At 55.7% G+C, this 25,956-nt stretch overlaps 1 protein-coding gene across 1 annotated transcript; it reads right to left on the bottom strand.

The window, feature by feature from the left end:
- Positions 1-3,723: 3,723 nt before the first annotated feature.
- Positions 3,724-12,998, bottom strand: MEF2B (myocyte enhancer factor 2B). The gene is made up of 9 exons (XM_036093863.2): positions 11,865-12,998; positions 7,684-7,766; positions 6,959-7,162; positions 5,884-6,018; positions 5,263-5,410; positions 4,960-5,093; positions 4,773-4,866; positions 4,466-4,577; positions 3,724-4,162 (listed from the first exon to the last, which is right to left on the bottom strand). Exons 1-9 carry the CDS (start codon positions 12,001-12,003, stop codon positions 3,937-3,939), a joined length of 1,275 nt encoding a protein of 424 aa, XP_035949756.2. The 5' UTR covers positions 12,004-12,998; the 3' UTR covers positions 3,724-3,936.
- Between the last annotated feature and the right edge of the window lie 12,958 nt (positions 12,999-25,956).

Genomic DNA, 25,956 nt, shown 5'->3' with positions numbered 1-25,956 from the left:
CCTATTGCGCAGGTCTGAGGCAAATACATTCATTTATCCACGCACTGCCTCCCGCTGGAGAGTTCTGAGTGTGGAACTCCCCTGATCAAGAACATTCGGTGGCTCCCACTGACTAGACTCCCAAGTGCTCAGACTGAATTCTTACACCTCTACCTGACTTCAGTCGGCCGCCAGCACTATCGTACACACTGTAATACAGCTTGCCACTGGCCGTGCTATCTCATACCTCCAGGACCCTGTTAATGCTATCTTTCATCTTGGAATATCTCCTTTCTCAATCTTTTTCGTTTAGCAAAGCCTTATTCATCTCTATCAGCCAGGACTCTGAACACACACACACACACACACACACACACACACACACACTAACTCAAATGGGCTCCAGCAAAAAAAAAGGGGGAAATTTTGTGACAAAAAACTCTAAAAGCATAGTGAGCTTCAGGCATGTCTAGATCAAGGACAAAAAAATGTCAGTCTCAAGAATCTGATGTTTTGAGTTTCGAGGCTTGGAGGAAAGGGCTTCTAGCATGGGTACCTAAGTTTTGCCATCTGCATTTTTATGGATAAAGTGTGTCTGCCTGAATGTGGACATATATGTGGGTGTGATTAGATGTCTGAGGTGTTTTTTTTAATTTAAAAAAAAAAAGATTTTATTTATTTTTTTGTGAGACAGAGCAAGTGAGAGAGAGCCCGAGCTGGGGGGGAGGGGCAGAGGGAGAGGAACAAGCCGACTCCCCGCTGAGCAGGGAGCCCAATGTGGCGCTTGATCCCAGGACCCAGAGATCATGACCTGAGCCCAGACGCTTAACTGACTGAGCCACCCAGGCGCCCCAGATGTCTGAGGGTTTTTATGGGGCCTGTGAGTGGGGCCCGTATAGTTGATTGCCTTGTCTCTGTGGGTGTTTTTGTCTTTGTTTATGAGCACATGTGGATGTCTGTTTGCAGGGGATTCACTGTTGCTTGGTCTTCTGGACTCAGAGTGTCCCCTGGAGAGAGGATGGGTGACAGTGGTGGTGAGGGTCACTGGGATTTCCCTGGACCAACATGGGGGCCATGAGCCAATCTATGAATCCATGAGGGATCCAGGGAAGCTGGGATTTGGGGAGGGTGTCAGAGAAAGGGACCGAGAAAGAAAGGAGAGGCATTTGCTGCAGGTCCACTGCATACCAGGCTGGGGAGGTGGGGTGGTTGATTCATGTGCTCCTTCCAGTATGCTGAGGTGGCAGGACAATCATCTCCATTTCACTGATGAAGACACTGAGGCTCTGGGAGGCCCAAATCTCTACGGCACACCTTGACCTCTCCTCCTGCACCCAGGGCTTATGAGTTTAGGTGTCATAGCGGCGCCCATGTGGTGAACCACAGGAAATTCACACGTCCTCATCTCAGGAGGTCCTCATCTTCCCTCCCGCAACTCCCCATCCTCCAGGTTATCCACAAGCTCTGGAGTTGGCCTTGACTCCTCTCTCGCCTGTACCTGATCTGTCAGCCCCTCCTGATGATGGTTCCACCTTCCAAGTGTGGCCAGTCTCACCAACCCCACAACCTCCACCCAATCAACTTCCATCATGTCTCCCCTGCAGTCCCTGGCTCCCCGATCTCTGGCTTCCACCCCTATACCTCACCTCAGCCCCCACAGTTTATTTTTCCCCAGAGCAGCTTAAAGACACCTCTTAACACTTGAGCCAGACAATGTCCCTCCTCTGTTCTAAAATGGACACTCCTCACTCTCTATTCTATGTTGGATGTGCATGTTGTCTGTTCCACATTGGACGTTCCTTGTTCTCCATTCTCCACTGGGCGAATCCACATTCTCTGTCCTGCATTGGGTACTCCATGGTCCCTGATCCTCAAGACACTCCCTATGTCTGTCTGCATTAACAGCCCAGCCTCTCTGACTACACTGAAGTCCACACTCTCTCTCCACATTGACCATTCCACCATCTCTGTGTGTGTGATGCTCTTGAAAATGCATCTCTCAGGTTTCTGACTTCCATGACTGCATTTGTGCCACAATTCCCATGATGCTTTCAACCAGTGACTGAGCTCCTGGGAGACTCAGGGTCCCTCTGATGGTGACAATAGCCCTGACTGACATCACCACGGTGTCCTTAGAAAGGCTGGTAGAGGACACTTTCACACAACCCTCGCTGCTCCACCCCCCACACACACACACACCCCCACAGAGACAGCAGGTGCAGAGCTAGAGTTTGGACCAAAGGTGTTTCCAGAAGCCAGTAGCCTGCTCACTCACCTTTCATGACCCAGGACACCCCAAGCTCTACAGTGTAATTATACATATGCAGGCAACATGTGACACAGACCTTTCTGAGTCCCCAGGCTCAGACCCTGAAAACATGGGGTGAAGCCCCTGGAAGCCAAGAGGGATTTTATTTTTTTAAATTACTATTTCTATTTTTTTTTTTTTAAGATTTTATTTATTCATTTGAGACACAGAGATACAGAGAGAGAGACAGAGCATAAGCAGTGGGAGAGGCAGAGGGAGAGGGAGAAGCAGACTCCCGGCTGAGCCAGGAGCCCGATTGGGGCTCGATCCCAGGACCCCGGGACCATGACCTGAGCCGAAGGCAGACGCTTAACCATCTGAGCCACCCAGGCGCCCCTACTATTTCTATTTTATTTTTTACTTTTGAGCGGGGAGTGCAGAATCCAAAGCACACTATTGGGCGCCACCTAATGGATGATGGCGAAAGTGCAGTCTCCCAGGATGGGCATGCAGAACCATACCCACCCGCCCGTGCCCCCACCTCCCAATCTTTGAAAGCAGCCTACATTTTTAAGAACCCGACACGGGCTGCTTAACTTGTGGGCACTAACTTCAGGGACTGGCCTGGCTTCTTGTCCCCCATGAGGGTGAGATCCAGAGGCTAAGAAGGGACCCTCTCCAGCCTTGCCTCCATTTCACCCCACCAAGGCTTGGGACTGGAAGTATTTCTAGGGGGGCTCACGGCAGGGGACATGGTGGGTGACAGGGGCAGACGGAGTAGAGGGGTGGGGGCAGCTGAGGAGCTCGGAAAGGTCAGGGATCAGATCTGAGTGTTATAAACATCCCACGAGACCACCTCAGGGAGTGACTGGACAGAAGAAGCAGATGGAGCTCCCTCTGGCTCCTGGACACCCAAGTCTGCCCTCAGGATGCCGGCCAGAGTGGGGGGAGTTTGTGCCCCCCCCCCCCAGTGGGTAGATAAACGCCCGGCTCCCTCCTGCCTCTGGTGGATCGAAATTGCTGGGTCAAGAGATCAAGGGATATGCCCATTAAAAGATGAATGGTGTAGTGACTGCCCCATTGAACAACGTTCAAGATTCCCAACTGCTTCTTGCTGCAAGTGATTGCAACACAGCCTGGAAACTTCCCCTTGAGCACACGACTTGACATCCTCAGGAGGTGGTAGCCCAGCCTCTCACCCCTGAAGTGGAACCACTTTAGGTGCGTGCTCTAAGCGCTCCCCCAGGGTCCCCAGGGGCGGAGGAGGTGGGCAGCGCTGCCCACGAAGTCACCTGCTCGCTGCTGCCCCCTGCAGGGCTCTTCCCCAGCACGTCCCTACCCCTCAACTGCCTTCCCCCGGGATACCCACCTTTGAATCCTAGTCTCAGGATAGGATTCTGAAGGGGGTACTCCAAACCGAGACAAGGCAAAACAGACCTCTTGGGAAGATATGGGAAGACCCGGACGTGGTGGTGGTTCTGAGTAGCGACAGATAGTTTCGTCCATGGACACCATGCGTGTTTTATTGGTGGATACACACACAGGAAAGGGAGAAAGGAGCACCCCCCGACCGTGGATCTGAACTCCAGGCCCTCACTTTGGAGGGACGTTAACTGCTGGCTCTTCTCTAACGACGCGGGGAGGGAGACTGGGACCCCACGTGCCCTCGCCCCGCGTGGGAGGAAGGACCCATGCCACCCCTGGGTCCACTACCGAGCCCAGCCGTCGGCAGTGGGCAGACGGCGCAGGGGGGGTCCGGGCCGTAGGGGCTCTGCCAGGGGCCGGGACAGGAGCAAGGGATAGGGGAAAGTCTTGGGAAAGTCGCCGGGGCCCCCAGGGGCCGGCGAGAGGCGCTCGGACTTGATGCTGACTGGGGGGGTTGGTGGGGAGGCGCCACGGGCGGGGGGACCCTCCTCACTCAGGCTTCGGCTCCCACTGCAGGGAGAGAGAGAGAAGGAGGGTTGTGAGCTCAGGGAGGAAGGGAGGAAAGCCAGGGAGGTGGTATGGCTTGGGCAAAGGCTCGGCGGGAGGACCTTGGGAAAGGAGGGGGTGGCGGTCCCTCTTGGGGTTTCCAAAATAGCCACCCATCCCACCAAGAACAGACGGGAGGGGCTGAGTGTAGAACCAGGAGTGGCCACCAGAGGTCAGCAGTGGCTAGGGGCTTCGGAAGACTTGGAGGGACCCCCACAACGACCCGAAATACGGAGGGGAGAGAGGAGGGGCAATTGGGGCACTTACCTGGGCTGGGGAGGGGCGGCTGGGGGCCCATCACCCCTGGAATGCTGCCAGGGGGCCAGGGTGGGGGGCTGCAACAGGCCAGGGGGCGGAGGGGGGTCTCCCAGACCATAATCTGGGGGGTAGGAGGAATAAACTGAGGCCCTGACCTCAGGGAGCCCCTTGCCCAAGCTTGACCTATCCCACCAGCCAGTTTTCAGTCCTGGTGGGTGGGGAAATGCTGACCACCACCCCCCACTCCCCACCCCTCACCCCCAGCAGGCAGGTGTATGGATGTCTCCCATGGCAGGGAACATGGGGGGGTGCATACCTGGGGGGCCTGCAGGGAGGAAGGGGAAACTCCCGAGTGGGGGTCCCGGAGCTGTGGCAGAGCATGGACTCTGTAGGCTACCATAAAGGCCTCTCTGTGGGGAGACAGGGTAAAGGGGAAACTGAGGCCCACACCCAGGCCATCCTGCCCTCCCCCAACAGCCCTGCTACACCTTCCCCTCACTCACTGAGGTGCTCAGTCCCCCTCGGGCCCCCGACAGGCTAGCAGGCAGGTCTGGCCTCCGCCCATCTGCTGCCAGGTACAGGGGTGGTGGTGTCTTGCTGGCAAGGTGGCTCGGTGAGAAGAGAGGGTGTGCCAGGCCTGAGGAGCAGGAAACCCCCAGAGAGAGGGCATGTGGCCATGTAATCTAATGAAGTCTGAGGTCCAGAGGTAATACACACAGACAAGCAGTGCCTGAGCCAAGATCCCTCTACAAGCCCCCCTTGGATTCCCACTCCCTTTTGCCCCAGGGCCTGTGGCCCATGCTCACCTGGGGGCCCAGCTTTGGGGGCTGCTGGCCGGAAAGGGGATGGGCGGCTCTGGGCGGGGAGGGCCTCCCCAAGCCCACTGGGGTCGCAGCCTGGTGGGGGCAGGGCCCCATATACCATGTCCGGGCTGGGCATAGCAGGGGCTGCTGGCTGAGGGCAGAGAGGACGGGATTGGTTGGAGGAACATGGAGATGAGGACATCAAATCCAAGACAGAAAATCAGGGGCCAGCCTCCACCTCTGGAAGCCCTTGCTACTCCTCCCTCGGGCCTAACCCCACATGATGGAAGGAGCCTTTGTCTGGTGCTGTCACTCACTGACAGGCCCAGAGCTGAGGCTTCTTGCTCAGCATGGGGTTGGCACTGAGGGGGCTTCCCAGGGTGTTTGATGAATCAAAGAAATAAAGGAGGAAGAAATGGCTGTCCATTGAACTCTTATTCATCCTTCAAAACCCCAACTATAATGCCCACTCCTCCAGGAAACCTTCCCTTCCCACCTAGGCAGAGACCTGCTCCCTAACTCTAGCCTTCTTGGCCTTAGGTCCTTGTCTGAGTCTCAGCCTTGACCACTTGGGCCTAGGAGGTGAGGGAGGGCCCCTTCGTGGTGGTGCAGGAAGTCACTTACATAGAGCCGGGGCCGGGGCAAGGCTGGGTCACCCCCGTCACCTGCCAACCTTCGCAGCTTCTCTCCTGGCCCGTCAGGCCCTTCATCTGGCTCCAGCTCTGGTCCATCGAGGCCCACACCCCTCCGCTTCAGTGTCTGTGGGGAGGGGAGACAACAGGGTGACCCTCCCCCGATCCTAGCCAGGGAACCTGGTTCTATGGGAGAGGGAAGAGATCTACCCCACCCAGCTCTGTGGGTGGATCAGAGTGCAGGCACAGCCTGTTCCAGCCAAATCCCATTGACCAAAAACCCTAGTGAGTTATCATCTAGCAAATTCCAAATGTGTGTGAGAGAGGGACTGTCCTGCCCTGGGACCAGAGAGGCCCAGGTCACACAGTGGGGGCCAAGATCCACTGGCCCTGCTGGCACTGTCCTAACACTCCTCCTGAATACGACCCTGCTACCTCCGTTCCGCACTGGAGTGCAGCCTCCGTGCCTGGAGTGCGGTAGGTGTTTCATAAATGTTGGAGGACAACCTTCTAGGCTTTCCTGAGCTGCTTCCCCCAGGACCTGCACACTCCTGGAGCCCTGCCTCTCCTTTGACAGCTTCTCCCCCACCCTCCTGAAACATTAGGGATCACCACCTGCAGCCCTAGGCCTGCTGGTCTCTCCATCTCCATCTCTGGGGCTTCAGCTTCCCATCTTGGGAAAAGATTCCCATGTCCAAAGGGAAGTGATCTCGCCCAGCCTGGGTGGCGGGTGTGGGGGACGAATCAGCTAGTGCCCGGCTGCTTCTGTCTCTTTCTCCTGGGGACACAGCAGCTCAGACAAAAACACTCCGGGCCCTCAGTGAGGTCTGCTTGCTCTCTGCCCTCACCAAACAGGGGACAGGATTCAGTGAGATGAAGTGTGTGCGGGGCACACAGTGGATGTTTTTATCTCTACTGTGGGGGCAACTGCCCCTCGGAGGGACCCCACATTGCCTCAAACCTGCTTTTACCAGCAGTAAAGCCAGGTTGCAACACTTGTCTTTTGTGCCAGGAATCCCTAGGCTCGGAGCAGGCGCAGGGCGCTGGGAGGAGTGCCCCAGGGGTACCTCGAGGATGTCAGTGTTGGTGCGGCTCTCGTGGGGCTCACTGTACTCCGTGTACTTCAGGAGCACGCGGTCCATGTCCGTGCTGGCATACTGGAAGAGGCGGTTGGCGCTGTTGAAGATGATGAGGGCGATCTCACAATCGCAGAGCACACTCAGCTCATAGGCCTTCTTCATCAGCCCGAACTTCCGCTTAGTAAATGTCACCTGGAGCCGGGACGCACAGACAGGGTGGGAGAAGACATGGATTGGGGGTGGCAAGGAGGAGATGGAGGGGCCTAACTGTTCCCTGAGCATGCCTCAAGATTCTGGGCCTTGTGCATGCCGTCCTTTCTGGCTGCTCCCCTACTTCTCACCTCTCAACCCGGCCAACTCCTATTGGTGCTTCAAAACCTTGTCCAAATGTCCTCTCCTTTGAGAAGTTTTCCTGGGTCTCCAGGACAGCGCCCACATTCCCTCTCTGAGCTTCCTCGGTTCTGTGCCTCCCTCTGGACCAGCCCTCTGAGTTGGGTGGGTTTGTGTCAAACTTCATCTCTCCCGTGACTGGGGCTCCAGTCGTCAGGGAGAATAAATGAATAAATCATCATGAAAATGAGCAAATGCTACATGTCAAACTCCGGACTCCCCATGCCCTTGCAGCTCCCCCAAATGGACAGGCCTTTGCCCAGGCTGGGTCTGCTGCCAAGAACGCCTTTCCCCCAGCCACTGTTCCCCCCCAGTGAACTCACCTGCCGATTCCTTTGGTCCAGAATGCGGGAGATCTGGATTTTTTTCCTCCCCATTGTGCCAGGCTGGTTGGAGCGACCTTGGCCTTGCGGGGAAGGAAAAGAGGACAGAGTGGGTGGATGGAAAGTGAGACCGGACACCCAGCCTCCCTTCTGTCTTCCACCTGCCCCTGCCAAGCTCTGAGGGGGAGATGATGGGGGGAAATCAAGGCAGGCTGGGTCACCCCCACAATCCCCACTCTCAACTGGCCCCAGATGCAGTAGATGCTCAGTGAACACCTTTGGACCAATTCCACATGAAGAGAAGGGTAATTGAGGGCAAAGGATCGGGGTACAGATGCCCCACCCCTGCCTCCAAAACAAAACAAGCTGGTAATTGTGGGACCTCGGGGGAGCCTGACCTTCCTAAGCCCCTGTGTGTGTGCAGTGGGGATAACAGTGTCACGCACAGCCCGGTGTTGTTGGGAGATAAAGTGAGCTAACCCACGTGCAGCATTCAGATCCGTCCAGCACACAGCGGATGCTACATACGCACTGCTGTTATGAATACTAGCAACAGCCTAAAAGCCCTTGACGGGCCAGGTTGGATGGACATCTGATGCCGATACCTGGCGGCGCTCAGGAAACATCGCTCACTGAATCACTGATCTTGAGCCACTGGAAAAAAAAATTTTTAAAGCCTGGTACGCCGCACATCGGATACGTTTAAGCCATTCAATTCAAAACAGCTCCCCAACAAGCAAGATCAAGGGCTGTGGTTATAAGAAAACATATATTTAAAAATTGCATTGAGAGTAGAAAAGACTAGAAGGAAATGAGCAAGATAGGAGTCACTGCTGGGTGGAAATTTATGGGTGAATTTTTCCCCCTTTGTAAAAAATTTAGATGCAATTTGCGCCACCTAAAAATCACCATTTTAAAGTGTGCGATTCAGTGGCACTTAGTGCATTCACACTGTTGTACAACCATTACCTCCAGCTAGCTCCAGAAAGTTTTCATCCCCCAAAAAGGAGACCCCATGTGTATTAGCAGTCACTCCCCATCCTGCCCCCCCAGACCCTGGCAACCACAGATCTGCTGTCGCTATGGACGTGTGCGTTCTAGAGGTTTCATGTAAATGGAAACGTACAATGTGTGACCTTTGGTGTCTTTTTTTTTTCTTCCCTTTTTGATTATCTGAATTTTCTAACTTTCCCCTCTCAGTGATTGTAGATTATATCCATTTAAAAAGAATTGGGGCAGGTGCCTGGGTGGCTCAGTTGGTTAAGCGACTGCCTTCGGCTCAGGTCTTGATCCTGGAGTCCCTGGATCGAGTCCCGCATCGGGCTCCCTGCTCGGCAGGGAGTCTGCTTCTCCCTCTGACCCTCCCCCCTCTCATGTGCTCTCTCTCATTCTCTTTCTCTCAAATAAATAAATAAAATCTTTTTTAAAAATTATAAAAAAAAAAAGAACTGGGGCGCCTGGGTGGCTCAGTTGGTTAAGTGTATGCCTTTGGCTCAGGTCATGATCCTGGGGTCCTGGGATCGAGCCCTGCACCAGGCTCCCTGCTCATCAGGAAGCCTGCTTCTCCCTCTGACCCTCACCCCGCTTCTGCTCTATCTCTGTCAAATAAATAAAAAAATAAAATCTTAAAAAAAATAAAAAGAATAACAGGGGGGACCTGGGGGCTCAGTCAGTCGAGCATTTGACTTTTGATTTCAGCTTGGGTTCTGATCTCAGGGTCCTGGGATTGAGCCCTGCAGGGGGTTCCAGGTTCAGCGGGGAGTCTGCTTGAGGATTTTCTCTCCTTCTCCCTCTGTCCCTCCCCTCTCTCTTTCTCTCTCTCTCTCTCAAATGGACAAATGAATCTTTAAAAAATAAAAAGAATAACAGGTGGGAGTAGGTCAGGACACCCTGAAAAGACCTCAAGCTTAGAGCTCACACTGGGGTTTGGGCCTGAGGTCTGCTTGAGAGAAACCCTGGACCCTTCTCCTGAGGACCTTGGATCTCCCTGGAGGCGTGCTCAAGGGTGAGAATGGACTTGTGGAGGACAGCGTGTCCCCTAGATATGCAGCATGTCGGGTCCAGGCCTTCCCCAGCTCTCCCCTTGCAGGGCTCCTTGGAATGAAGGAGTCACGCTGCCCACCGGGTAGCATTCATCCCACCGTACAGACAGCCACCCCAAGGCATCCGAGACCCTTCCACCAAGTCTATGACCACATGACCTCCCGGCCCCTCTCATGTCACAGGTGACTGAGGCTTCAGGTGAGTGGCCTGCCCAGGGTCAGGTGGGCCTGCGGTCAGGTCCCAGACAGCCTCTGACCCACTGGGCAATCCTCAGCAAGGGAGGCCTCTCCCTAGGCCTCAGTGTGCTGTTCTGTGGAGGGGCTGGGTATGAAATGCAGAGCACCTGACACAAGGCCTGGGAATGAGCTCTTGGGAAGTGTAGGAAAATGTGGGTCCATCTCCAGGAGCAACCATACCTGCTTCCCAGACTCCAGCTCCAGGGGTTTGGGTGGGACCCCCCCCCCCACTGTTCCAGAGTCCCAGGGCCCAGGAGTGTTAGACACTGTCGTATTTGGCTTGCTGTGTGACCCCAGGTGTGCCCTCCACTCTCTCTGGTCTGGGTCTCTGAGCAGTCATAACTATGCAGAGCCAGGACCCACGGGAGCCCCAGCCCTGGCCCCCCAGCTCCAGCTTGACTTGCTAAATTTAACTTTCCGGGCTAATTTTAATCCCTGGCCGGAATCGGGTGCGTTCCCACGGCTGGGACGTGTTGCCCCCGCCCTGACAGGTCCCTCGGGACAGAAGGGGGGCACTGGTCCGGAGGTCCTGGTGCCAAGGTGACTCCGGAAATGCCCCCGTGCCTGGGGTCCCATGGGAACATGGGACTCAGACATGAATCTCCAGGCCTGGAAGATCTGAATCTGGACCCTTCTCAATCTGTCCCCAGTTTAGACAAGGACATCTTGGCCAGGGCAAGGCTCACATAATGAGGGAGCCCCATGAGCCAGAAGGTGGGGGTGGTTCTCTCTGAACTGAGACCCAAGAGCCGAGACAGGAAGTGAGTTCCAGGTAGAAGGAGGAGCAGGTCCAAAGGCCCTGAAGAAGGACGAGACACAGTAATGAGGCTAGAGCAAGGAGTCCAGGGGCAGAGGCCACAGAGACAAGGTCACTCTGGGTCCTCTGATCTGTGGGGAGCACTGTGGGTTTTGGTCTAAGAGCGACAGAGAGCCATGAGAGAGTTTTGAGCAAAAAGGAATGGGGTTTGATTTATCATTTACAAACTTAGCCACAGCTGCCACAGGGAGCAGGACTGTTGGGGGCCAGGCGAGAGATGGCAGGAGACTTGAGGGGAAAAGAGGGTTGTGTTCATCTGGGCAGAGACTAGGGGTGACGCCCCCTCTATTCTAGGCCTACATCGTACACTTCAAATCACTGTACTCCAGGGGTCTTTGGTTCCTCCCGAAGCCACCAGATCCTCTGCCATCTCTGGGTCCAGGCCTGACAGATGCAGATGGGCTCATGCAGGGGTTTGACTCTTCTGACCCTCAATGACCTTGGAACCCCCAATCCTCACCCAAGAACCAAGGTCATCCCCAATTCTGGCCCTTGAGAGATCTACCCAACATACAGCTCTGATCATACCCCATTCTTGCTCACACCCTCTTCATGGCTCCCCTCTGCCCTCAGGAGAAATTTCTAGTCCCCAGCCTGGCATTTGAGGTCCTGCCCCAATCAGCCCCTGCCAATCTTAATCTACCTTCAACAAAATGACTCTGCCTGGAAAGCCCTTTTTTTGCACTTGGCCAACTCCTATTCACACTTCAAAACCCAGCTCAAAAAATTAATTCCTCTAGGAAGCCCTCCCTGCTCTCACTCTGGACTCCTACAGCTCCCGAATTTCCCCTCCAGTTTTGACCCCATGGGGCCAGGGGTGTGTATATACAGCTCTGTCTCCCTCAGACTGGAAGCCCCTCAGGACCAGATTTAGTGAATGGAGCGGGTCAAGAGAGACTCTGAACTGCCCCCAGCTTCCCTCAACAACTTCCTCTCAGACTCCCCCAGCTGACTCCCTACCCAGAAATACATGGGCATGCAAATCCAGTCACTCAGCGTTGACCTGTCTCAAGCCCAGGTGTGAAGGGCCAGCCAAGGAATGCGGAGGCGGAGGGCCCAGAGTGTGCATATATATTTGTACTCACATGCAAATCCCCACTGAGCCGCAGACAGACCCGGTGGCCTGTTCTCCAGATGTTGGCGTGATCGGAACTGCTGGGGGGAGGTGGCAGCACATGCTGAATGTGCCAGGCACGAGGGGGGAGGCCTCTTCTGTGCACACATCCCCCCTCCACCCCCACGCTATCCAGCCAGAAAGCAGAGAGTTTGTGGCGTCTGTCCAGCAGAGAAGCAAAGAAATGGACCCATTGACCCGAGAATGGAGCGGGGAAGAAGGGCCAGGAGAAATCCAAGAGGGCATCTCAGAGGAGGAATCATGTAGTTGGGCCTTGATGGACAGGTTGGATGGGGGGTCTGAGCAGATGGGAAGGGGGTGGGCATTTGAAGCTGAGAGTCCAGTACCTCCCTACCCTTTTCTTCATACCCTCATACTTAGCATATATTAAATATCCACCATGTGCCAACCCCTTCAATAAGCTGATCACAAAAGAAATAGAAAGTTTAAGTAGACCAATGACCATAAAAGATTAGAAAAGTGACTCAAGACCTACCATTAAAAGGACAGCAGGCCCACATGGTTTTACGGCTTTTATCAAACCTCAAAGGAGAGGGAAATGCAACGTTATTGAAACTAACCCAGACCTTTGCAAGCGATGAGAATTGCCCAAGTCATTTTTACAAAAACTCCTATATGTCAGAACCCGACTAAGTCCAGAGAGAGAGATGTATTTTTTTTTTTAAGATTTTATTTATTTATTTGGCAGAGAGAGACAAAGCGAGAGAAGGAACACAAGCAGGGGGAATGGGAGAGGGAGAAGCAGGCTTCCCGCTGAGCAGGGAGCCCGATGCGGGGCTCGATCCCAGGACCCTGAGATCATGACCTGAGCCGAAGGCAGACGCTTAACGACTGAGCCACCCAGGCGCCCCAGAGAGAGAGATGTATTGACCATGAAAGGGTCAATGTGAACCAGAGATTTCAGGGAAGATCTCCTGAAGAGGTGAGATTGGAGCTGAGACCTGGAGCACATGAAAGAGACAGCCAAGCAAGGGAAGAGCCAGTCATGGAAGATTTTGTGGGGGTGAGGGGTATTCCTGGCAGGGGGATCTCCAAGGGCAAAGATCTGGAGCAATCAGAAGTTTGGTATTTTATTTTTATTTTTTAAGATTTTATTAATTTATTTGTCAGAGAGAGAGAGAGCACAAGCAGGGGGAGCAGCAGGCAGAGGGAGAAGCAGGCTCCCCGCTGAGCAGGGAGCCCAATGCAGGACTCGATCCCAGGATCCTGGGATCATGACCTGAGCCGAAGGCAGAAGCTTAACCGACTGAGCCACCCAGGCGTCCCAGGAGTTTGGTACTTTAAAGAAATCACAGAAGACTGTACGGGCAGACAGTATGACAGTGGGAAGAGGGGAGAGGGATGAAGGATGGTGGTAGGGAAGATTGTGAGGGTCGGATCACATAAGGCCATAGTGAAGACTGTGGGCTTTACTCTGAGGTCAACGAGGAGCCATGGAGAGTTTGGGGGCAGGGGGGTCGGGATATAATTTTACAGTTTGAAAAATCCCCTTGTACTCTCTTACATGGCTGGTGGGAGGGGAAAGAGACAGAGCCACTCGGGAAAACCAACTGGTGTCTCCTAAAGGTGAATCCATCTTCCCTATGACCCAGCGATCTCTCTCCTCAGTATTCACCCAAGAGAAATGGGTCCATATTTTACCAAAGGACACAGACAAGAGTGTTTTCAGTAGCTTCATTCATCCTTGCCCCGAGCTGGAACCCACCCAGACGCCCTCCATGGGAGAATCGGCTAATACTCTCTACTAGACTCTATGATAGGACTACTACCTAGCACAGTAAAAGGATGCACTCCAGCTCCACACAACCACACAGGTGCTGGACTCAACAGCGGGGACGCGCTGTGTAATCCCATTTACGTGAAGTTCCAGAAGAGGCGAAATTCCCTTTTACAGTGATGAGGGTCAGCACAGTGGCCACCCCGGGCAGGCACTGTGACAGGGCAGCAGGACTTGCAGGGGCTGCTCCCCGGCCCAGAGTCCAAGGACTCAGACGTGTTTCATTTGTGCAAATGTTAGCCCTACTCCGATGATTTGTGCCTTTTTCTCTGATTTATCTCAATCAAAAGATTTTTTTTAAAAAGCTTCCTCTGCTCAGGGTTGCCGTGGGGAGTAGCATCTAAGAAGGAGGCAGGTGACAGGGAGAGGCTGGGGCAGGTGTCCAGGTGGGAGACGTGAGGCCTGAACTGGGACGGGGCGGGGGGTAGAAGCGGAAGAATCGCTTGGCAACGAAAGGGCCTGGATCCACTGGTGGCATATGTGAGGGGTGGGAGAAGAGCCTAGATCCCAGGCCTGAGCACTGTGCAGGGAAAGAACTGAGGACAAAGGAAGGTTTCCTGAGTGCCTGGAGCACCATAAACTCTCAACGGCTGTACCTGTGCTCACCAAGTCAATCAACAAACACCTCTGGGGTCCTCCAGGCCGTAGACTGTCACCTCTTTGACCTGGTGAGGCCTTTTAGCACCTTGGTGATGGAGATACTACAGGAACTGGAAAGAATGTCACCCTCCCACTGACCCTTCACCATTGCTTTCTCCCTGTCTGAGGACTCAGTTTTCTCACCTGTAAATGGGGGTAAGAATCCTTCTCCCCCACCAGCTGGGGAGGACGGGGTGGTGGATGGCTCTGCTGACCTTGTCTTCTTGCCTTCCAGAAGCCAGAAGGAAGAAGGGCCGGGCCTTGGGACTGGGGGCGCTGAGTCAGCATGCCATCTTGCAAGACCACAGCGACACACACAGCGACACGCTGGGTGATATCAAGCCCCCACTTCCTCCCCCATAAAATGGGTCACAGAATTCTGACCTCAAAGGCCTTGCAGTGAGAGTTTGAGAGAAAAGACCAGGAGCCAGTCAAGTTCCCCTTCTTGGCTCCCAGTGGGGCTTAAATGGGGGGACAAGTGGCACAGTCACGCTGCCGGACCCCGGAGCCCAGAGGCCACAGCTTGGCGGGGCACCCGGACAGGGAAAGGAGGGGAGGAAAAGAGAAGTGAGAGGCAGGTGGGTGGTGGTGGGGAGGGGGAGGGGAGGGCCCACAGGGACGCGGCGAAGCGGGGAGGGGGCGCTGCTCCTGGGCGGCTGCAGCGAATCAAGCCTGCAACCCCGCCTCACGCAACCCAGGAGGTGGTTTCATCACCTGTTCCCCAAGTACCTCATTACAGGCGACAGGAAGAGCCCCTTGGAAAGCTGGGACCCTCCCCTTCCTCTCTCTTGAGGGCTCAAGCTGTTCCGACCCCAGCTGCCAGCGACCCTCCCCCCCAGCAGGGGCCCTGGGCCTGCCTCCTACCCTGGGGGACAGGGGAGATGGTGCCCCAAGTGGGGGGCCTCTGTGGGTGACCTAGGGGCTGGCTCAGCCCACAGTAGGCCCCGAGGGCAGGTGGGCTCTGGCAGTGACTCTGGTGTGGCCAAACTTGTGTGGGCCTCAGTTTCCTCCTCCAGGAAATGGGGGGAGTCAGGGCTGCCTTGCTGAGCTGGGGTTGGGGGGTGCTGGGGCTTCACAGTAGGTGTTCTGTACTCCTCCTTCCCCTGTGCATCGAGCTTTCACGGTCACATGGTCACCTCTACTCAGCCCTGGGAGGTGCCCAGATCAGGCAAGGGCCCTAGGCAGACTAGGCAGGGGGTTTAAGGAATAGGGGGACGAGAAGAAAGCCCATTCCTCAAATGGACAGATGAGGGTAGGGAGATGCCCCACACAAGGAGTCCCCCAAACAATGCAGAGCCCCTCAAAATGCACAGATGCTTAAAACAAACATAGATCTCCCGGACACATGGATCACCCTCAAACACATATGGATCCCTCCATACAAAAGTCCCCAAAAGACATGTGGTCCAAAATACACATAGACCCCCCAAACCCATGCAGCTTTCCAAACACACATATCCCCAAAACACACTCAGAGCACCCTGCACATGTAGACCCCCAAATACACACAGACCTCTCCAGACACACGCTGAGCCCCCGACACATTCCAATTCCCCAAATGCACCAGACTCCCAAATACACGCAGACACTCCCAAACATACCATGCCCCCCAAACACATGCATGCTTATTGTCCATTGCCCGTAGACCCTCAGACACAGGTAGGGCCCCCAGACCTGCAATGGTAATAATGCCCAACCCTCTGGCTTCTGGAGCCAGAGTGGTCAGCAGCTCCAGGGGAGGGTCGGGGGTTGGGGAGTCTGTGGGAAGTGAACATCTGGGGTGGGTCACATGTCTGGGCACTTCATGGGGCTCACAGGCTACACCGGAGCAGGTGGCAGGGGATTGTAGGGATCTTTGTGGTGATCCTGGGAACTGTAGGGGTCTGAGGGATGAGGTGTGTCACCCATATACAGCTCTGAATCCCCAGAAACTGAGAATGTTCCAGCTGGAGAAGACCCTTTAGGGATCCCTTGTCCATGAGTCCCTCTGATACCCATGGGGAAACTGAGGCCCAGTGGGGTCCCTCAGGCCTCCCCTCCCCAGGTTTGCTCCTAGGAGGGCCCACTGTGGCCATGTACTGAGAGGCCAGGGCTGTGGCTGTGGGCCTGGCCAGACCAGGGTTCAATTCCTGGCTCCAACGCACATTCATTGCCTGACATGCTCTGAGCCTTAGTTTCCCCATTTGTACTGCGAGTCCCTGGGAGTTCCCCAGGTGCCCACCTACCTGTCCCTCCTCTTTAGAAAGGCCTTATCTTGGGCGCCTGGGTGGCTCAGTTGGTTAAGCGACTGCCTTCGGCTCAGGTCATGATCCTGGAGTCCCAGGATCGGGTCCCACATCGGGCTCCCTGTTCGGCGGGGAGTCTGCTTCTCCCACTGACCCTCCTCCCTCTCATGCTCTCTGTCTCTCATTCTCTCTCAAATAAATAAATAAATAAATCTTTAAAAAAAAAAAAAAAAAAGAAAGGCCTTATCTACCAGCAAATTCTAGTACACCTTCTGCCCCTTTTCAGGCATCTGACACAGTAGTCCCACACAGACCTGCCACATTCCCACCACTGGGCCTTTGCCCAGGCTGGCCTTTCCCCTGGTCCACCACCCTTGCCAGGCTTGCCCAGGTCTGAGGAGCTGCTCCATGTCCTTCGAGGCCAAGCAGAAATCCCTTTTTCTGGAGGCGCCAATTTTCCCAGGGGAGAGTCATCTCTCCCTGAGGCACTTAGCCCCACCGGAAACTTTCTGTGCTTCTTTGCTACTTTCTTTGACAATCATGCTGTCCCACTACGATGTCCACTCGGTGAGGGCAGGGGCGGAAGCTCCCCAGTGCCCGGCACACAGTAGGCCCCCAATCACCCTTCCTTGAGTGAATGAGCAAACTGCTTAATCAATGGAAGAAACATGGACAACTGGTTCAGTTTTCTTTTAAAGGCCTGTGGCCCACAAAACAAATTTGAGCCCTGCCCCCTTCCAGTTGGAGACCCCTGCTCTGAACAGCCACCAGCACAACAGCCAAGTGGATGGTGCTCATGCTCCTCTCAGGCCCAGGGACCGACCCTCCGTAGGTCCCACTGTCCATCCAGGAAGGAAATCATGTCCCTCATCTGCCAAGAAGGCCAGTTTCTCTGACACAGCTACTGCAAACAGAAGCCCACTACCCCATGCCACCTCCCTGAAGGGTTTGGGACCCTGAGCCCTGGAGCTGGGAGAGACTCTACATTCAGAACCTAACCCTGCTGTCCCAGGTTGGAGCTCAGGGCCACCCACGGCACCCAGTGATGTCCCCCGAGCCATAGGGGCAACTTCAGGGATGGCCCAAGATTCCCCTCTCTTTGTTCCAGAGAAAGATATCCCTGTGGGACCCCCAGAAACTCATCCCCTGAGGCCAGGGCCTCCCTGCTTGGGAAATTAGCACATCTGTCAGCGCTGGGCGGAAGGGACTCGGCCCACGGGCCAGCAGACCCAAGACGTAGCCATCCGAAGATGGGGACTTTGGGCATCCGTGGTCCCCACTCTCTTCCCCCAGAAATGTCTGAGAGCACACCAGGTGCAGGGGACATAGGGGCAGGGAGTGGACAGACCCAGCCCTGTGGGAGCGGTGACAATAGACACATAATCATGGCAGAGACAGAGACCTTCAAGGAAGAAATTCAACAGAGGGAAGCAGGAGGGGTGGGTGGCAGGGGAGGGAGCTGGTTTGGACAGAGGGGTCAGAAGGGCCTTTCTGAAAAGGGGGTCCTCAAGAACGAGAGGACACCAGCCATGTCGGGATGTGGGGGAGAGACTGCCTGGTGGAAGAAATGGCAGGTGCAAAGGACCTGAGGTGGGAACATGCTGGTCAGCTTCCAGGTGCAGGGGGAGCCAGTGTGACTAAAGCAGGGGGAGCCAATGGAGGCAGAGGAGGGCAGGGAGGCCACATGGGGCCTCAGGGGTGGAGATGAGAGGGGGGGCTGTAGAGCAATGGGGAGCCATGGAAGGTGTGCAAGGAGGTGAGAGCTGTGGTCTGATTCAGGATTTTCAGAAGACCCCATGGCTCCTGTGGGGAGAAGCCCTATTGGGGGGGAGGCCAGGACAGCATTTGGTGAGAGACAGTGGGGGCTGTGGGTGTGGAAAGTGGACAGGGGCAGGCCTGTGCCCACAGCCTGTGACTCCTTGTGCCAACCGGCCTCAACTGCTCCCTGCTGAGGGCCCTGCCTTGATCCCGGGTGAACCTGGACCTGGCGAAGAGCAGGCCAGGAAAGTGGACAGCCCTGAGGCCTCCTTGGCCCTGGTAGAGGGTGGGGTGGGGATGGGCCTAGACGGGGCTCACAGGGACTTCCACTCGGTCACAGTTCGGATGGCGCCTCCTATTACTGAGGGTCTACTGTCTGCCCAGGCCCACATGCTACCTCCTTTACACACAGAACCTGCCTGACCCACAGACAGCCCAGTGAAGTGGAGATCACTGTCCCCATTTTACCCAAGAAGAAGCAGTCTTCCCCGGGGCCACACAGCAAGACCCCCCAGATTCTCACTCTAGCCTCGCTTGTACCCCAGGGCTGTCCTGCTGCACCCCCAAATCACTGCCCTTGCACAGTCTGGGAAGTGAGTCTGGGGCATTGTTGGGGTCCAAGACACTCATTCTTGGGCCTGAGAGGTGACAGGGCAGCCTCACAGCTCCCAAGATACAGGCCCAGGGAGACCCTCTTCTGGGGGTTGAGAAACAGGACCCAACCTCTGTGTGCACCCCACAGAGATTCAAGGGCCAGGGTTGGGGTGAGCTCTCTGACCCCAAATGGGATTCCAGTGTAGGATAAATCCTCTCTGAAAAATGACATCTGTCTTCAGGTGTCTATGTTCCGCATATCCGAAGGCCAGACCCCTAACATTTCTACATTAATTGCATCTGAGTTGGGGTAAAAAATAATTTTAATTCCCTTTCCCTTTCTTAATTTGCATTTTCCAGATGTCTGCCTGGTTGGGTAATGATTTAACAAAATATCATTAGTTGGAGGTGGAATGTAAAACCGAGCTCAACTGGCTCAGGTCACAGGGGCAGCTGCAGAGCTCAGAGAGGGGCAGTGATCTGTCTGAAGTCACACAGCAAGAGGAGAGAGAAGACTGGGCCCCTCGTTCCTGGCTTTGTTGTCTCTGGATGGCAGAGGGGCAGCCTTGAGCCCATACTTTCTCTGAGGAGCCTGGATGTCTCCATCTGGCCTCAGTCTTCCCTCCTGCAAAGTGGGCACTCCAGACCAGATAAATAGCTTCCAGCTCTTGCAGGTGAGACCCCCCGGCCCTCAATGTTCTAAAATTTCGTTCCCTGGAAGTCAAGATTCACTCCTTGACTCAGACAGGCAGTGGGAGGCAGGCATGGGGACAGGATGGAGGAAGGCTGACTTCTCCCAAAGCCCTTTTGACCTTTGCAGTTAAACCCCCCACACTTGTCCTTCCCAGTCTAAATACTGTTTTGAACCCAGTTTCTGTCACTCCAATAGTCTGAGAGTTCTCATTACTGGATGCCAAATGTCCAGAGGTCCTGACCTTCCTGGGTGAGGATTCTGGGGCAGGCCAGGCATGGGCTCAGCTATTTCTGACTTCCAAGTCTGCAACAAGGGGACTGAGGATAACCAGGTAGATCAGTCAGCCATGTCTGCAGCCCTGGACCCTGGGAGAGGTGGGGGGGGGCGGGTAGGGGGAGCATGACTGTGAAGGTAACACAGCCACCAGCTTGTTGTGTGCTGACAATCTCAGAGGGCTGTGACTATTGTTCCTGTACCCATCTCCCCGATGGGGAAACTGAGGCACAGGGAAGCGGGTGACCCAGGCAGCTGTGCCACCCCCCCCACCCAGGGCTCCACACCTCCTATCCTGCCCCCAAGCTTCACAGGCACCCCGTGAGCCCAGCTGAGGCCCCACACTCACTGCCTGAAGCTCAAACCCCACAGGGCAGGTAAGGGTCATGGCAGTCACAGGCACACATGGATAGTCATGCCACATGCAGGTGTGGGGCAGTGACACACAAGGGCAAAGTCATAGCAAGGCACTGGGGTGTGTACAAGGGCCTGGAGGATGTGCCAAGGGGTGCATCCCCGGAGAGGGGCACACTCCAGCTCACAGACCAGACACACAGCTCACAGACACGTAACAGGGGCCAATGGCCCCACAACTTGGGACACACAATTCCCCAAATGACATCAAAACCCTCAGACACATGCCCCTTGGACACACAACCTCTCAGAAACACAACCCTTGGACTCGCAACCCTTTGGACACACCCTTCCCCTCAGACTCACATCCTTTGGACACAACCGCTCAGGACACACAACATCTCAGGCTCACATCCTAGGACGCACATCTCTTAGACACACAACTCTCCAACGCACGGCAGCACACTTGGACTTCCAAACCCAACCCTAACCACAGGTGCCGTTCAGATGACACCACACAAACCTCGGCCCGACGCGACACGCACCTGCTGGGCCCCGGGCCCTCTGGACGCTCGCGGACCAGTCTCGCAGCTGCAGCACAGAGCTCGGAGCGCGGGGCTGCCGCAGGTGCCTTCGAACGGGCGGCCCCGCCCCCACGGGAGCTGATTGGGCGGGGTGGGGATCATTTGCATATGGGCCGTGATGGGCAGGAACTTGGGCGTGGCCCCGCCCCGGGAGTTCTAGGGACCGGGACTCAGAGCCCGGAAGACGCTGAAATGAGGAGGGCGTATAATGAAGAGAGGGGACCAGGGCGGGGGCTGGATCAGACCCGCCAGACTGCCCCCGCCCTCACTGCGTGCCCTGACCTTACTACTGTGACCCTGACGCTAATTCGGACCCTGTCTCTAGTTCGGATCACTGCTAGCCCGAACCCTAGACTTATTCTAAACTGAGTGAAATACAACTCTGACCCAAGACCCTGAAGGCCCCAGGGACGGAGCCCTTCTGGAAGCCAACACTGATCCTTGCTCTCACCCAAATGGAGGGACTGTTGCTCTGGGGTCGCCGATGTGGGCTTGCTCGTATGTGCCCCCTGTGGCTGGATGCTTGCTTGCCTCCCGTGTCTCCACAGGAGGGCAACAGACCCCTCTGGCTGCTGGGTGTCCTCCTCCACTTGAAAGGTCAGCTGTGTGCAGGGGGTGTGGCTTCCAGGACTAGACCCCAGCCCGGACCCCTGTATCCACTCCCTCCCTGGGATCCCAGCACCACCCAGCAGAGGGCCAGGTCCAGAAAGGAAATCAGAACAGGATTGGTGAGTGAATCAATGTGAATAGAATTACAGAATGAAGATGATTTTGGACTGCGTAATCCTAGAGAAGGCAGAGCTGCCACACACTCCCCCAGCTCTGGGGAGCCAGGGAGGGCTTCCCAGAAAAGGGGGCATTTTACTGGGCCTTGAAGCATGAATAGGGGTTTGCCACTGGGAGAAGGGTTTTCCAAGAGGCAACAGCACTTGCAAAAGTGTAGAGGCAGAGTGCAGAGCATTCTTTGGTGGGGGAGATGAGGGAGACGAAGCCAGAGCAGTAGGCAGAAGCAGACTGGGCTGGGCATCCAAAGAGAGGCTCGAGATGGAGAGGAAGGGGTCGATTTGGGGCAGATAAAGTGGGAGAGCAGGTGGGTTGCAACGGCTGCCTGGTATCCACCTTCTTGGAAGACAACAGGAGATGGCTAGACTCCTGGACTCTGTGGGGAGCATGCAGAGATGTGGGGGGGGGGACACTGAGGCAGGGAACTGGGGTTCTGGGAGGCCTCTCCCCAAACCTCAATCTACCCATCTGTGACATGGGCAGTTTGGATCCCTAGTCTGGGCAAAGCTTTCATCTTTGGACATAAGCTAGGGTTCACATTGTCAGAAGGTAGGGACCAGGGGTCCTGCCTCTGCCCCCACTACACTGCCCCCACAATGCCCAACGCCAAACACTCAGATGTCCCAAGGACACACAGCCCAGGCTAGGTTGGGGGCTTCTGCCTTGGCTCCAAAGCACAGAACAAGGCTTGGGGAGCGTGCAGGTGGCTGGGGAGCCCCGGGCCCCCCGAGGGCTGCTCTGTTTACCCGTGGCTGCCCGCCCGCCTCTGATGCAACAGGCAGGCTCTGGTTACGTGAGGGCAGCAGCTGGAGCAGCTCTGGGAGTAACCAGGGCGTGTCGGGAAGGGTCTGCCTGATCTGAGCTGGCTGGGTCTACCCCCATGCATCCCACCCACTGCCCCCTCCCACCACTAGGGCTCCCTCCTATGTTCCTGCCCCTGCTCCGCCCCCCCCCCCCCACCACTCATGTTCCACACCCCCTTCCCATTCTGGCCAATTCCACCTTCTATCACTCGCACTGTTTCCTGTAACAGCCCCTTCTTTTTGTCTTTACCCCAGTTCCTGTCCTATACCCTTCATCCCCCAGCAGGGCAGTCAAAGTCTCGACCTCAGTCTTCTCAGATGAGGGGACACCCTTAGTTGCGGGAGTATGAGGTTGGAGAGTGGAAGGGAGGGTTGGGGGGAGGAGTAGAAAGGGCCATAGAGGGTGATTTGGGAAGGGGCAGGGAGGATGGGGGATGTGTGCACTGGTGGAGGTAGGGTGAGAAGGTAGGAAGGAATGGAAAAGCTGCCTCTCCCTCCTCCAGATCCCCTCCCACAATGTCAGAATGGGAAGGCTTTGAAGGACCCTCCATGGCAAGTATAGTGTGGTCCAGTAGATAGGACCTCAGGGTTAGAGAGCCTAGGTCCCCATCCCAGTTCCCATTGCCACTCACTGCATGATCTCAGACTGGTCACTGCACCACTGTGAGCCTGTTCGCTCATGTGAAAAATGGGGACAATAGCAGCCCCTCCTCCTGGAGGCTGGAATCATTTCGAGGCCCACCTTCAATGCCCCCTCCTCCCATCTGGGGTTCCTCTATCCCCATATCTCCTCCCAGCCCAGCACTGACCCAGGCGGTTGGGGATGTCTGTGTCTGATTCGGTTTCCCCCATCATGGAGGCTCCTCCAGGCCGGGTCCCATGTGTGGTGGCACCAAAGGGGTGTCTCCAAGGGTTTCTTGAAGAACTAGAGAGCCCTGGAGAGGGTCTGAGTGATGGAGGGTCATGGGGACCAAGCTGAGGCAACCAAAGACTTCGCTGGGGGATGTGGCAGAGCTAGGAAGGAATTTCCTAGGGGTAGAACCGTCTGGGGGTATAGAGCAGGCCTAAAATAAAAAACAGAACTTGGATTGGGGCTAAGGACAAAAAGCCAAAACTGAAGTCTCAGTCCCATCCTGACCACTGTGGGCCAACTGGAGGCAAGTCACTGTTCTCTTGGGCCTCCTTTTACCCCATCCACAGATTTGAAAGAGGCTGGGGTGGCCTCACAATTTACCCAGAGCTGAGATCCTTTCCAGGTCATCCCTACCCTCATGCGTGCTAGGTTCCAGCTTGAATGCCTCGTGGGACAAGGAGCTCACTGCCTCTCTCCCAGCTACCCCCAATTCCTATCTCTGGGGCTGTCCTGGAAGCAAATCCTACTGAGTCGGGTCTCAGAATGCCCACACCTCCGCCTTGGCAAGGAGGGGAGGCTGCCAGCAGAGCCCAGGAGCAAGCACATGGGGATAGGTGCGAGGTCCTGCTGGGTAAACCGGCCTCATGGAACCTTAGTTCACGCTCTGAAAATGGGAGCAAGGACGTATGGGGTGAAAAAGAGCAGAGGATCACAATGCACCCAGCAGGAACAGCCAGGAATGCGGACAATGACCACTTGGGAGGCCCACTGGCCTGACCAAGTCTTTGCCTCTTGCGCCCCCTGGTGGCCAGCGGGTGTGAACGTTCTCTAGGTGGGAGTGGGAGACGGACATGCAAATGAAATGCAAATAAACCAGCGACATAGGGAGCCCCCGGGCTGGGAATGTGAGGGGTCTTCAGGCCAGAGTCCTGCTCTTTGAATGGAGAAGACTATGAGTCATTAGCTGAGATCGCACGGAGGGACTGTGCGTGATGGGGAACCCTGGGATGGTCTGGGGCACACCACGGATGCTCCCGCCTAGGTCACAGGGCAGGAGCAAGCCCTCGGCAGCCCCTGGAATATTTGCAATTAACTTACTTAGCTGCCTGTCTGTCCTGCCCGTCTGACCCCTAGGTCTGACAGGGCTGGCCTGTCTTGCTCACCAGGGCATCCCTGGGTAGGGCCTGGCCCACAGAGGGCAGTCAAGGTTTGCTGGACAAATGGCTGCTTGACCGACAGGTGGAAGGACAGTCGCACAAGAAGCGCCTTCAGAGTGGGCAAACAGAGGGAGAGTGACTCTGGGGGATGCCACACACCAGTCAAGGCCACTAATGGGGCGGACTTAAGGATCCTCCCTCCCTGCAAAACCGAGCTGGGGCAGTGCGGAGGCAGGATGGTGGACTGAGGCCCCTAATACACCCTAGAAAGGGGAAAGAACTGACCTATTTCCTGGCTGTGGGAGGTAGTCCTTCCACACCTCCTGTGTTCATGAACCCCGTTCTAGGCCCTCAGGCTCCTCCACAACACTGACACCCCACCAGGACCCTTTCTCCCCTAGGGTGCCCCTGACTCTTGGCACCCCTCTCTTCCAACCAGAGCAGTGGGCTCAGAGTGTGACTCACCCTGACTCTACCCCAAATAACTCCATTCTGCTCTCCCTGATATCTGGGGCTAGATACTGCACTGACACAGAGCTGACCTTGGAGCATGACCTTCCAGCCTTGACAGTCACAGTGGTCAGTGTGGGCTCTCCGGTAGTCAGCAGAAATTGATTCAGAGCAATTTTGGCAAATACAGTAAGTTGGAGACTAATGATACTGAGGAATCGAGTTTTGCTGGTGTCGGGTACAGCTGGGTCTAGGACCCCACGAGTGTTCTTGGTCTCCCCTTCTATCTGCCTAGCTCAACAACCCTAATGGGAAGACGGTGACTTCCCCATGCTTCCCAGCAAAATTTCTGGGTGAGACCTCTCCCTGGGTCACACGCTCATCTCTACCCAATCTCGGTGACCTGGGAGAGGGTGGCTCTGATTGGCCAATGAAAGGTAGCTTTTCCATATGGCCCGAGTCTGGGGTGGGCATTTCTGCTCAAGACAGAATGCGGGCCATGCAGGCAGGTACACAAATGCCCCCCTCAGCCTGTAGAGAAGGTCCAGCCCAGCCTTCCTTGTCCAGGTGGAGAAAGGGAGGATGAGAAAGACCCAGCTCTGGGCCCCATGTCACACAGCATGTCAGAGACAGGGCTGGGACTAAGCCAGATGAGTCCACTGTGTGACCTTGTACAGCTCATGCCACCTCTTGAAGACTCTTCTCCCATTTGTATTTGGGGGTGACACCTGCCTTACAAGGCTGCCTGAGGATGAAGGATGAAAAGATGACCCTTGCAAAAGCCCCAGCATAGTGCTGGGCACACAGTGAGTGGCTGATCAGGTTTAACAGGTGGCAGTTACTGGGCTGAGGGGCCATGGCCATGACTGTGTCCATGATTGACGGGGGGCAGGCAGGTGTCCAGGGGCAGCAAAGCCTTATCTCTAGACATTCACAGAGGAGCCCAGAGGCTCTGGGCAGAAGAGGAATGTGCTGGCCACACTTACTCGGTCTTCAGTCCCTGCCGGATCCCAGAGTTGTGTCCAAAGGCCCGGCTTTAGTTGGGCTGGGGGATGAGGGTCAGGGAGAGGTGTGAGACCCCCAGGGCTGCAAGAGACC

The sequence above is a fragment of the Halichoerus grypus genome, chromosome 1 (assembly GCF_964656455.1).
Source record: "Halichoerus grypus chromosome 1, mHalGry1.hap1.1, whole genome shotgun sequence".
Taxonomy (NCBI): domain Eukaryota; kingdom Metazoa; phylum Chordata; class Mammalia; order Carnivora; family Phocidae; genus Halichoerus; species Halichoerus grypus.
The sequence above is the reverse complement of the archived record's forward strand: the minus strand, read 5'-3'. Positions and strand labels throughout refer to the sequence as shown.